Here is a 12,751-nt window from a genome sequence, read left to right as displayed (position 1 = left end):
TCAATAAAATAGCTCATTTCTGATGTAAAAGCACTTTTTATAGATGAAAGGATTCTTGAAACTTATTGCAAATTGTGATCCAATACTATATTGGATTATAGTTTGTGTCTCCTCAAAACGGAAGATTTAGAATTACTCGCCTTACTTTTGATGACAAGGGGAGATCCTAAATGCGGCTCCATTTATGTTTACTGTATAGCCATTCAAGGGGTTGTATGTCAACACAGTTTCCAATTGAATAACTCTATGTGGATGTACTGTAAGATGGTTAAAAAGGCAGTATATGCTTTGATTTGAGCTCATTAAGCCAGCACATCATCATCTGGTATTCATCAAATTCTTGCCAGTACTTAATATTTGTAAGGCAGCCAGAGGAGCTTCGCTCACACTTTGAGTGATAAATGCTGCCATGGAAATTGAGGAAATGATGTCACTTTTGAGAGAGCAATACTTTAATTGGATGGAGATTGTGGGACTGCATCTTTTGATGCACATCAGCAGGGCACTGCTGAAAGCCATCCACATGGTGAAGTTGTGCATAGAGTAAATATTCTTCCTATTACATTGTTTGTGTGCAAACCCTTCTCATCTCTCTTTCCAGACAATCCTGTTTAAATTCTGCATCACTAGACTTGAGGGAAAAGATATACTCCAGCCTTTGAATGATTGTGGTGTACCTAGGGGAGAGTGTGATTTGAAGAGTCCCTTCCCAGTCTTCTGTGGAAGCATTGTCTTCACCATGCTTTTCCCTTGGTCTCCTGGCAGCTTTTGACACCTTCTCTATGCTCCATTCCCATTGCTGTCACACAGATTCAGGGAATGACTGCACTTTTTCTGCTGGTGCAGCCATCCAGAACTGACTGTCGTTCCAGATGTGGGAATACAAGGTTCAATATAAAATCTCCCCCTAAGTCTTAGTTCCAAAGTGGATAATGGATAAGAACAATGTTCCTGCTGGTGATATGACGTTTAGACAACAGTGAGAGCAAAAATGAGCCAAGGTGAATGAGTTCTGGATCTAGCGTTTGCCAGTCCTTCAAGGCTGTGCTTATCTATAATATATTGTTTTAAATAGTGTAAAAGGATGAATTGATTTTTTTTCTGATTCATGTGTGATTTGTAAGATGTTTTAGAACACCTCATTTTAAGTTCTCAGATGCAAGCAATCAACTTACTTGACATGGCAAAAAAAAGGTGAAAGATGAGAAAATAAATGGCAATTAAATGTTTTGACTGACTTAAGCACTTCTATGGCAACAGAGCGAACAGTGTTCCTTTTGGGGTGAGAAAATGAACTCTTCTTTGAAATAACATGGATCTGCACATTTTCCCTGTGTATAGAGCATGTATTCAGGCACTTGAATGGAAGACTTTTCTATTAAGTTATGCGTAGAGCAAGATTGCTCATGCTGTAATTAGAACAGAGGAAAATTGTGGCAATGAAGTCTACGAATGATACTGAGCTTTTCAAGGTAGTGAAAAAAAATCAAGGGCTAAATTGAGGAATTAGAAGACTCAGTACTGATTAAAGATGCCATGAGACGATGGAATTCATTGCAATGGCACACATGGAGGAGCAATCCTTTACAACAATCCACTTTTATCATTTGGGATTCATAATAGATTCTTAAAAATACTAAGCCTCAATGCTTAGTAGATACCAAAGAGCCAGAGTGTTATTTATTACTAAGGAAAGCACCAAGAATAAAACAGAAATTACCATCTTTCATTGATTCAGGCCTGAAATATTTTCAGTTTCTTCACTGTCAGCTGTATTTCGTGCTACTGCAGAAATAAAAATAAATATGCATACATGCAAACACACCCCAAGACAGAAATTACTGTTATGGTTTTCTGTTATGGGCTGAAAAATAATCTTTCCCTTTGCTTTAAATGTCTCCCATTTGTTTTTTATTTCCATATTTCCAGCCTATCATAAAATGCAAATGTAATGTATCAATGCATAAGATACTATATTTTCAATAAACTTTCTGCAAAGTTTTTGCTAAATATCACCAACAAGCAGGGATTTATCTCGTTAAGTATGCAAGGGAAAAAAAAGAGCAAAGGAAGTTTTCACTTCCATTTCTACTCTTATCTTCACTGACATTCTAAAATAGAAATTGCCTGTTTAAATTTCTTTTATTTCCTTTCCTTGGCTTCTCTGGAGCTTTAACTGGTTGTTGTGATTTGGTCATCTCAGGTTTGTAAGGCAACCTCTGCAGCCAGGTAAAAACAATGAAAATATGAAACTTTGGAATGGACAAAATTCGAAAATTATTGAGATAAAATACCTTTGATTCCTACTGGCATGACATTGAAATAAAATTTCTGGAAGAAATCTTTTGCAATGCAGTCCAAGACAAAGGTGCTAGCTGCTCTTTCTTCCAGCAATAGTTTGAGAGAAATAGATTTAAAATAGAAAGAGGGATTTGGGATACAAGTTGGAGAAGGCAAGAAATACAGGTCATAAAGTAATGTGGAAGAGGAGGCCTGCAAAAGGCCTGTCTGCCTCTCCATAGACAAAGAGATACTGAATAAATGGGAGCAACTTGCTAAAGTAGTAACTAATTTCTTTTTTCCAAACTGTATTGTTCAAACATCAAGGGCCAACACAGAAGAACAAAGAATTTTGTAAAATTAGGTGTCATCATAATTTTGAAATATTATTGTTTATAAAAACAGCAAGTATATCTATCAGTAGAAGAAAATTAATGGATGACCAAAATTTTCTAAAAGTAATTGAAAGGGCAGTCTAGAAATTGAAAATTTCTGTGTAATTACTGGAAGTATAAAGTAAGTGAGTTTCAAAATTTAGACATGATAGTATGTTAACTTGAATCATTCTTTTGTATTTTGCAGAATGAAGAGAAGGCACCAGTGAGTTTTCCATCACTTCTTAGCCATATGACTTCTCTCTTCTTGAATCATCCTCTAATTCCAATGACAACAAATGCAGATTCAGGTGTCCCAGAGCTGATAAGTACTTTTGCTCCACTGGTGTCATCCCTGCCTTGTGACATGCATATAGTCAACCTGAGGACAATTCAAGCAAAAGTAAGGTCAAACCACTGATTTTTGCAAACATATGATGTAGCTTATTGATATAGTAAAATAATCTATTCTTGTAAAGTACTTTGTGAGTGGGTTTACATGATATGACAAACTGCAGCGTGATGATGAGCTTTTCTTAATTCTGCAAGAACTGGAGACTTGTGTCTGTTTGAATAACAAGAAATGAGGGGATTGTGTTTTTTCACAACATATTAGTATGCATACTGCAAGATTCTGTCTCTGGAGGGGGTACCTTTCAATAAGTTCCCAAAGTTTAAGAGAGAACCATTCATATACCTCTGCCTTTTCTATACTAGAATAATTAAATTTAAGGTCATTAGAGTTTGGTCTGAGTATGTTTTTGCTAAAGAATATAGTTTAGAACCCAAATTTCATTGTAAAAATGTTTTTAAGCTTAGTTACAAGATCTAATTTAGCTATTCTAACAGCATCTCGTGATTGGTTCCTGTGAAAATATTCTCTGGTAAGGAAACCAAAACCAAACCAAACAAACAAAACCCAAACATGTCACCAACACCAAAAAAAACAAACTAACAAACAAAATACCAACAAAAAATTCAAACAAAAAAAGCTCTTCTGTTCTCAGTGTTTTTCTCCTTCAAAGGAAAGAAAGGTATATAACTACCAGAATTTAATTTTCCCTTTGATTAACTGAGGGATTGGAACTGATTTTGCATTATTTTCCTGCCAACTGTTCTATAAATTCTTTTCAGTTTTTCAGCTCCTTTAAAAATGTGAGTGTGTTAACTTTATGTTGTATTGCAGGGCTATTCACACCAGTGCTGCTAGCACAGTGCAATCCCTTTTTAATTCTGGTATAGTTGGATACAAACTATTTGTCCCTTTTCCTCTAGAGTCTCCATGATGGTAGGCTTGTCTGTATTAACATGAGATTATATTCTGTTGAATCTCATCTTCATTCTGTTTTAATCTGTATTTTAGAACTTAAACAATGTTTGCTTTCTCATGCTTTCTGTGTAAGTCGTTCAATCTTGTGTAAGGCCCTTCAGCTGTGACCGATTGTTATTCTGAATTTCAGAGTGGAAGATTTCTTGATTTTATGGGTCTTGTGCCTTTGAAAAGTTAGGAATACCCTGATACTAAATTAAATCTTCACATGAAGTGAATGTTTCATACTTCACAGTGTATATTTTCATTTACTTCAATCAGCTCAGCATTGCAGGTTTACTTCAACATACCAAATTCAGGGGCAGACCTTCATGAACGTCTTCCTTCTATTTTTGAGGTGTAAATCCATCGCCTGGTTTGTATGATCTGTGTATGAAAGCTGTGAAAAGACAGGCTTGCTCAGTGCCCACTTTCAGAATTCAGTGTTATTACTTCTAAGTGGATTCTCTGGTTTTATATGGGCTATTCAGGCCCCACTGTCCCAGCTGAAATGGGGCTGTTTGAGACTGTGATCTCTCCTCTGTCCTCAGCTGTGTGTTTCATTGATTGCCGATCGATGGCTCTTGAGCTTGCTGCATTAATGTGTCCGCTTCAAAATGAGAGCTTGCAGCAGTCATAGGATAGGAACACTGCCATTAGAGATACAGAATGTTCTTCCCCACAGCAAAAATGGTGCTATGCCATGCAAATAAGTCTGTAAATCTCTCCTCATTTTCTGCTTCCATTCTCTTGCTTCCAAGAATTTGAATGACAGGTGACATAATTCTGGCTAATTGACACAATGAATTTTTTTACAGAAATTTATGCCTCTCCATTGCTTAAACTGTTGAAGCTGATTTTCCATAATCCATTAAAATTACAGAGGAGAGGGTACCAAATTAAAATAATTGTTAAGATTTAAGGTAGAAATCAGAAAGAATATTGTTTTTGTTGTAAGACATCTCACCTTGTCATGGAAGAGTCCAATGCTTTAGGATTACAATATTTAAAGATTTTTTTCTTAACAGAACTCCAGCTTTTCAGAATACAGATATTTAACCTTATGTAAATAAACTGGGATTCAAGGTCCAGAACACGGTAGATTTGCCCCTTTATACTAAGCATAAATACATAAATTTGCCATATTGCCTAAACTTTTCAGTGTGTGTCTATTAGCTTACAGTAATAGAACTTAAAAAGAGTTTAAATGTTTTTTCTTTCATCAAAAGTTTAGAAGCATTGCCCTGGGATACCGGTTATGAGAAAGCCTAACAATTTTTTTTAAAAAATTTTCTTATAAGGTCGCATTTTAATTCTCAGAGATCTAAATCAAATCAAATCCAATTTTGACAGCTCTTCTAAGAAAGCTTGTTAGAGATTTAATAGCACAGTCTTTAGGGCTTTTTTGTTGAATAACAGTGCTGTGAAGTTTTATAAGGTTAAGAATGTTGTAACTTGTTGAAAATTGAGGAGATTGTTACAGGTTTTCATGCAGTTAGCATGGTCATGTTTAGAAGGTGTATTTGATATAAATTAAGACCATCCTTGCTAAGACATTCATAAACCTTAAATGTATTTAATCTAATTTACATAGAGATGATATAAAAACAGGTTAGTTAAAGTAGGTGTGGAGGCTGTGACAACTTAATCTTTCACCTGCTTTGATAACGGGTTAGAACAGCTTTATTTTTTTTACAACACTAAAAAAATAGGTGTGTGGCAGAAGGTGGAGTACTAAATCATAGATATTTATACTGACCAAAACACTTTTACTCAGGGTATCATTAATTGTGTGTTACCTTTTTGTTTTAAATCTTTTGAATCTTAATAAGGATAATATTTAATTCTAAAAAATTGGGAGATGAAATATTCATGCCATCATTTGAAATGCATACATGCATTTTTTATGCAGATTACTAGAAGATAATTTAAGTGAATTAGAGGAAGTGTTGATACCCATTACTGGCTTGTCATTTCTAACATTAATTTACCCCATAGGAAGTCAGGCTTTTTCAGTATGAATTTTAATGTTTCCCTAATCTGATGTTTAAGCAGACAGTATTATTTTGTGTGCATAAAAATATCTACTTTTATGTGCAACACTGTCACATCAGTGACAATGAAAATCAAGTCAGGTGTTTCATAGTGGGGGGGGGAAAATATCACAGCTATTACCTCACTTCATTTAGAAAGGGGCACTGCTATTTCAGTGAACAGCATGAGAACTTCTTTAGCCATGAATGTTAATAAATACTGGAAATTTTTTTTCATATGCTGAATGCAGGCATTATTCGTAAATTATGAGGTTGATTTTAGGTGGTTATAAGCTATTGTTCACAAAATCTTTTGAAGCAGAGTTTTATTTGTGATTTGTAAATTATGCAAAGTTTCTAACTGTTAGTGTTTTACTAAAAAATATCTAATTTCAACTCCAAATACTATTGAATAAATTTTTTTACTATTTTAAGTGAGGAACCTAAACCCATAAAGTTTGTAATTTTTTTTATTATATGAATGAGTACTTTATACTATGAATTGTTTGTACTTTGATTCTTTGTCATGCTGCGTTTCAAAGAAGCTGGTACAAGCTGATCTATGATCACCTTTATGAAAAGAAATTTGGATCTGTTAGATTAAGACCTTTTGTTTGGTACACCTTCAGGAGATAATGCATCACAGAGGGCCTAATGCTTGTTGGTATTGAATTCTCCAAGCAATGGATGTATTCTGTAGTACCAGAAATGAACTTAATTCATGGCTGATGCTTTTGTGAAAAAGCACCAGTATAAGAGCAAGTAAACCAGAAATAAATCAGAGAAAAATAGCCTGAAGAACTGTCGTGGCTTTGGATAGAACCATCTTTTTTATGCTCTTATTATATATGTAATAAGATTAAGAGCGGAAGAATGTAAAACAGCAACAATTAAAGAAATAAAGTAATGTATCATATTAAATACGTGACTACAGTGAGTGTAGGGGTACAGCCACAATAAAGATATTGAGGGGCTGGAAAATGTCCAGGGGAAGGTAATGGAGCTAGAGAAGGGTGCAGAGCAGCTTACTCTATAATGTCTCTTGAGGCTCAAAAGTAATGTTTATCTTAGAGATAAATATTACATTTTTTTCATATGTGTACCTCAGTGTACATTTTTCTGGACACTTGAAGCTGATTTAGAGAGCTTTTTTGCTATATGAAGGTTTGTTCAACATAATGCCATTGAATATGTAAAACTGAGTATTGCAGTTTACATTAGATTTCTAGTTTGTTTTCTGTTTTGCCATATAATTTTTGTGGCGAGCCATTTACTACAGGTATGGTAGCTGCACTTCAGTCCTGAGTCGTGAGTACATGTGCATCTGATGACCTTTAAATTCAATGACTTATATTTATATTCTGTAGTACATTGTATGTTTCAAATCTTTGCCATTTACTTCTTTCTGTGTTTAGCTGTATAAATTTTTTTTAAAAAGACCCAACAGTTCAATCTAGGCTGAACATTTTTTAAGGTGTAAATGTCTTTAAGGTGTAAAATCTTTTAAGGTGTAAATATCCGCTGTATGATAAGGATAATTTTTTTTATGTCCTAAAATGTCTTCCTGACTGATACTTTGTGAGTAATATTCTATAGTGTTTGTTTGTAGGTAGATACCAAACCATCTGATGAAGCTGCTCTGATTCTTCACAGAAAGGGATTTGATTGTAAATTTTCAAACAGAGACACGGGTCTGCTCTGTTCTACCACTCAGGGAAAGGTATGGTTATTAATCTGTAGGAATTTTAAAATAAAATTTTAAAATAAGTTTGGGATTATCTTTTGGGTGGAAGAGAAAATATTATTTTATTTTCAAGCAAGAAGAGTTCAAATCCAAATATTTCTAGTAATTTTGAATATTCTAATTAAATTACATTGAAACGTAGTGAGTGACTACTGTCTAAAAAGATCTAAATTATTGCACAGAATTTAATCTATGACATTTAGAAATACTCAAAATCTTTGGCATGAGAATTTCTGGTTCCTGCAAGGAACTGTACAATTTTATGGTATTTACTGATTTTTCTAAATGTAGTTTTTTGTTGTTTTTTTTTTCCCTCCAGATACAGGTGCATAAACTCTTTACCAAATTCAGAGTGGAAAGTCTTACACCCACATCTTTATCTTTGATGCATTCACCTCCAGATGCCAGAAATATAAGTGAAATAAATATGAATTCTATGGAGATAAATACATTCCGGATTCGGCTGAGATTAAATCCTGCTTTCACACTCAGATAAAGAAGAATCTGCAATTGTATCTCCTCTGAGTTTCATGTGCAATAAAAGGCACATTAATGTTATTCCAGCTTCTGGATACTGTGAGAAAAAGATGCATTCTGTAATTATTTTTTTTTGACCAACACAATGAAAAGCCATGTTGCAAGCAACTTTTTTTTTCTGTTTGGATTTTTTCCCCCCATAAAATAGCAACATCATTATGAGTTAATACAACAAATGAAGAAATTTCTATGGATGTTAACCTCTCAACAGATTAAATCTCAGGTTAAATGCTAATTAATGATGTTTCTGGTGTTTTAATTTTCATAAACAGGGGATTAGATTTTAAACAGCCTTCTTTTCCTGATTGTTGGTGAATTTATGTGTGAATAACTCAGTGTAAAATGTCCTGATGCAGCTTGGAAAAAAAATGGAATAAAGTGTTCCTGTGTAGTAGCTAATGTCCAAATATTTGCAATCATTTATATAAATTACAATAATCTCAATTTATTCCGCAATTAATTTCAGTTTATTCAACACAAAGGGGATTATTAATTGTGGTAAAATGAAAGCCTGCAGTACTTGTGATAAGTGATGGTAGATTTTAATACTTCTACCATTCACCTGAGTTATGTAAATAGAAAAACCTGAACCTACAAAGTAATTTTGCAATGGAATTGTTTAATAAAACTCCCATTTTGTTACTTGACACACTGGGATATGTGCAATTATTCCATTACCATGATGAGAAATGTCCATAATTATCATGAATACAAGATTTTTTATAAAACTCATTTAGATACCAGTGTCCTCTGAAATGAGTTTTCTATTTCAATATTACCATATCAAAATAAATGTGCCTTATTTTTGATATGTCTTGTTACAATTTTGGTGTCTATGTTAATGTTTTCGGGGAAAAGGTAGTTTATATAATACTTAAGCTGTGTATCTCCTATTTGACAATGCTGGCCACACTGATCTATGTACTCCTGCACCAAGTTTGTGCTACCTTATTCTGAACATTTTGACTATTTGAATGTATTAATATGATGTTATAACATGAAACACCAACAAAAAAAGAATTACTGTAGAAGCTAAATTCAGCTGCTTTCGAGAAAATTGCAACTTGATGCAAAGGGTTGATAGTAAGCAAGATATAGTTTGCAAACCCATCAAAACATGTGCTTGCATGTCACAGATTGAGGTGACCTGTTAATTCCAAATCATGTGCCTATATTTTAAACAATATTTTACCAACTTACAACCTCACTTACATTGCCAGTGTTCATGTTACTGAAGAATGGAGACTTTGCTTTTTCCCATATTAATTCATATTTAGTACTTAAGCCATCCAAGTGTGGAAAGCATTTCCCTAAGTAGAGCTGCTGTTTACAGTTATATATATATAAACATTCACTTGAGTATGATCCCATTTTATAGTTGTCATTTATTTTCATAGCTCGTTCTTCTATCTCTCGCTTGTGCTCTACTTTTCCATACCCTGTTGCTTATCCTCAATACTAATGCATGAAAAGTCATCATAACTGGTAAAAAGATGTGCTAGCTCTAATATTGCTTCCTGTATTTAATTTCATCATTGTTGTTCAACAATTATATCAAATATCAAAATCTATCAAATTATTTTATGTAGCTACAGGCTATCTAAAAATAAAATGAAAGTCAGATTTTATGCATTGTCACAGGTTGGATCTCTGTTGAGATTGTGTAGATTTTCTTAATTCAATCTACTGTGTGTATTGTAATAATGGGAATACTTTAGTAGGATCTGGTGCAAGTTACATCAAGAATACAGGAATCTCTAACCACAAATGGAAGAATCAGAAAAATCCAATAAATGGATGTTTTCATGCAATAAACATGTACTGTAACTTCTTATAAAGTAAAAGTATTTGAAAATGCTGGTTTTTGTTGGAACTGAAAGCTTAGTAGACTTGCCAGCAGAAATTTCTCATAACACTTATTTTGTTGCTTCTTCAGAATTAAAATGTTTAAGATACTTTTATGTGTTCCGTGCAGGAAAACATTCAAAATACTGTTTCAGTTTTGCCAGACAGAAAAGGAAAATTTTAATGCAATAAAATTTTAAAGTATTTTGCCTCTTGGAATTGCTTTGAAAGGTTTTTCATATAGAATTGGTTCTTTACTTTTATTATCATCTGTACAATCACGGTGCCTGAATCTTCCTTAACCAGCAGATGTAATCCTTGTTCCTTTGCTTTTTTTTTTTTTTTTTGTGTGTGTAATGACAGCTTCAATTTAAGATCCTTTCCTGAAATCCCTTACTAAATCAAAACTCCAGTCAAAGTCTCAAAAAGAATTTTGCTTGAATTGGTTCCGAATGTTGCTGTCAATGAGGTTGTGTTTTACTTGGGTGGGTTTTTGTTAGATTTTTGATTTGCACAAGTCTTAAAGAATTCTTATGTTGTTTCTTTGTGAATTGGCCATATAATTCAATTTTATTATTTGGGGATTTTTTTCTGTTTTTATAGCTGCTGGGTTTGGAGCTATTGGTTAAGAGAAGCAAGCATCTTCACCTTGCCAGTATGATTTTAAGAACAGTGCTGTGTAAGAAATGGTTTAAAACCTTGTAATTACTTTCCATACAAGAGTTGTACCTGTTCTGATTTTATGGTTTGGGGTTTTTTAACATTCCTTTTCCTTAATTTTCTTTGGTTTACTTGCTCATATTATCTGAAAGAAATTGATTTCAACTGAAGGTTTTTGATATTTTCTCTTGGAAGGTTTTATATCTTATGGGGATATGTAAAATAAGATCTCTAATAAAAGGTAATGTTGTTGTGAGATGTGGTCAGTGTCATTAATGCCTTGGCTTTAACAAACTGTAATTTATTTTTTTTTAAATGAGAGAAACAACAAACATAACTTCTTTGAAAAGGTTCATATGTCAGTATCTGTTGGGAATGACAGTTATCTGTAGTGAGATCAAAGGTGCAATCTCTTTCACAGCTGCTGAATAGAAGAGGATAGATGCTTGCTTCAGAGATGTAAACATGTGAGATTGCACAGTGTGGGAAGGAAATGGGCAGCTCTTTTGCAAAGGAAGTCATGCACTGACTTAATAGAAAATATTAGAGGGTTTAAAATTCTAGATTTTTTTTTTACTTGAATTAATGTTTATCTTTGAAGCATTGGGGAGCAATGAAATGGAAGCTATTCTTGTAAATTAAAAACCCCACCATTAGAAAATAGCAAGTCAAAATAACAGTTCAACTGTAATTAGACTGAACACTTTAAAAAAAAATTATTTAATGCTAATATAATGTTCTGTAATTGCACAGGGCAAATTGAACAGGCGTAGATGTTTTACGGGTTTGCTTCCCAAAGTGGTGGTGGAGATTGAACATAATGACTTGCAAAGACAATAAAGTATAAATTTCAGTCAGTGCCTGAGGCTATTTAATGTTTGTCTCGGTAGTGTTAACTATAAATATAAAAGCATATACACAGACAAATAAATCCCCATAATTTTAAAGCTGATGTTTCAAGATAAAACCTGAAAGGCAACAATGGGTATGGGTCTAATTTAAAGCAGCCCTTCACCATTTTAAGGTCATCCTATTTTGGAATCAATTAATATCAGCATGTCCATGTGGATAGAACATATTCCATAAATTCCAGTAATCAATAATTTATTCTTTTACTATATGAAATTATACTAACTATATTTGATGTATGCCTGTGTATTGTGTTTTAAAAAACATGCAGGATCTCTCTCTACATCTTTACTGATAGTGACATTATTGCTCAGCTTAAGTGGGTTATTTGTCTCGTGATGGATTATGTATCTCTGTGGTAAAATATAAAACATAGATTCAGTCATTGACTGTTGTTATTTTTGGATAACTATTCTGTCATACTATAACAAATTTAAAAAATCAGCCAAAGTCATTAATTTTGTCTTCTAAAAAAGGAACTTTTAAAAATAATATATTGTCTAGAATAAGCTCAAGTGAATGGAGAATTATTAGGATTTTTCAAACAGTTTTGTTACTGACAAAAATTTGTCTGTCTCCAATTTCTCTGTATATTAAAATATTAAATTTTGGACCTGTCAGTCTTTCAATATACATATTTTAGGAAGGAATAGATATTTAAAGTCTATATTGCATCTCCTAATCTTTCTACACCAGAATTTCTGTGGAGCATCAGTAGTGCCTGATTTCCATTACTCCCCTTCCTTTGGGTAAATCATTTAATAGCAGTAAGAGTAGTAAGAAAATAAATATTTTTTTTAAAAATATCCATAATTTGTATAAAATTATGATATTTGGACTGCAAAGGCAAAGACATTTTTAATTACACATTTCAGAGCTTCTGGTTTTCAGTACAGCACATTTCTTCCTCATACACAGTGCCTGTTAATGTGATGCCAGATCTACAAAGATCATTCATATTATGCATATCAGTAGGCTGGAGACTCCGGTCTTAGTTTTACCTCCACTATTGCCACTCCTTTTGCATCAGAGACATCCATCAGACAGGATAGCAAGGGAA

General features: G+C 33.3%; 1 protein-coding gene across 2 annotated transcripts in view; it reads left to right on the top strand.

Moving 5' to 3' along the window:
* The window catches only part of MAN2A1 (mannosidase alpha class 2A member 1), a 120,931-nt gene extending 109,893 nt beyond the window's left edge, over positions 1 to 11,038 (top strand). For both annotated transcript variants that reach the window (XM_064736194.1, XM_064736193.1), the window contains 3 exons: positions 2,863 to 3,057; positions 7,606 to 7,716; positions 8,060 to 11,038. In XM_064736194.1, coding sequence (XP_064592264.1) covers positions 2,863 to 3,057; positions 7,606 to 7,716; positions 8,060 to 8,236 — 483 coding nt within the window. In that variant the 3' untranslated portion in view covers positions 8,237 to 11,038. The remainder of the gene's footprint in view (positions 1 to 2,862; positions 3,058 to 7,605; positions 7,717 to 8,059) is intronic.
* The last annotated feature ends 1,713 nt before the right edge of the window (positions 11,039 to 12,751 follow it).

Source organism: Zonotrichia leucophrys, chromosome Z, assembly GCF_028769735.1.
Source record: "Zonotrichia leucophrys gambelii isolate GWCS_2022_RI chromosome Z, RI_Zleu_2.0, whole genome shotgun sequence".
Classification (NCBI taxonomy): domain Eukaryota; kingdom Metazoa; phylum Chordata; class Aves; order Passeriformes; family Passerellidae; genus Zonotrichia; species Zonotrichia leucophrys.
Note: the sequence above shows the minus strand (reverse complement) of the source record. Positions and strands in the feature narration are given on the sequence as shown.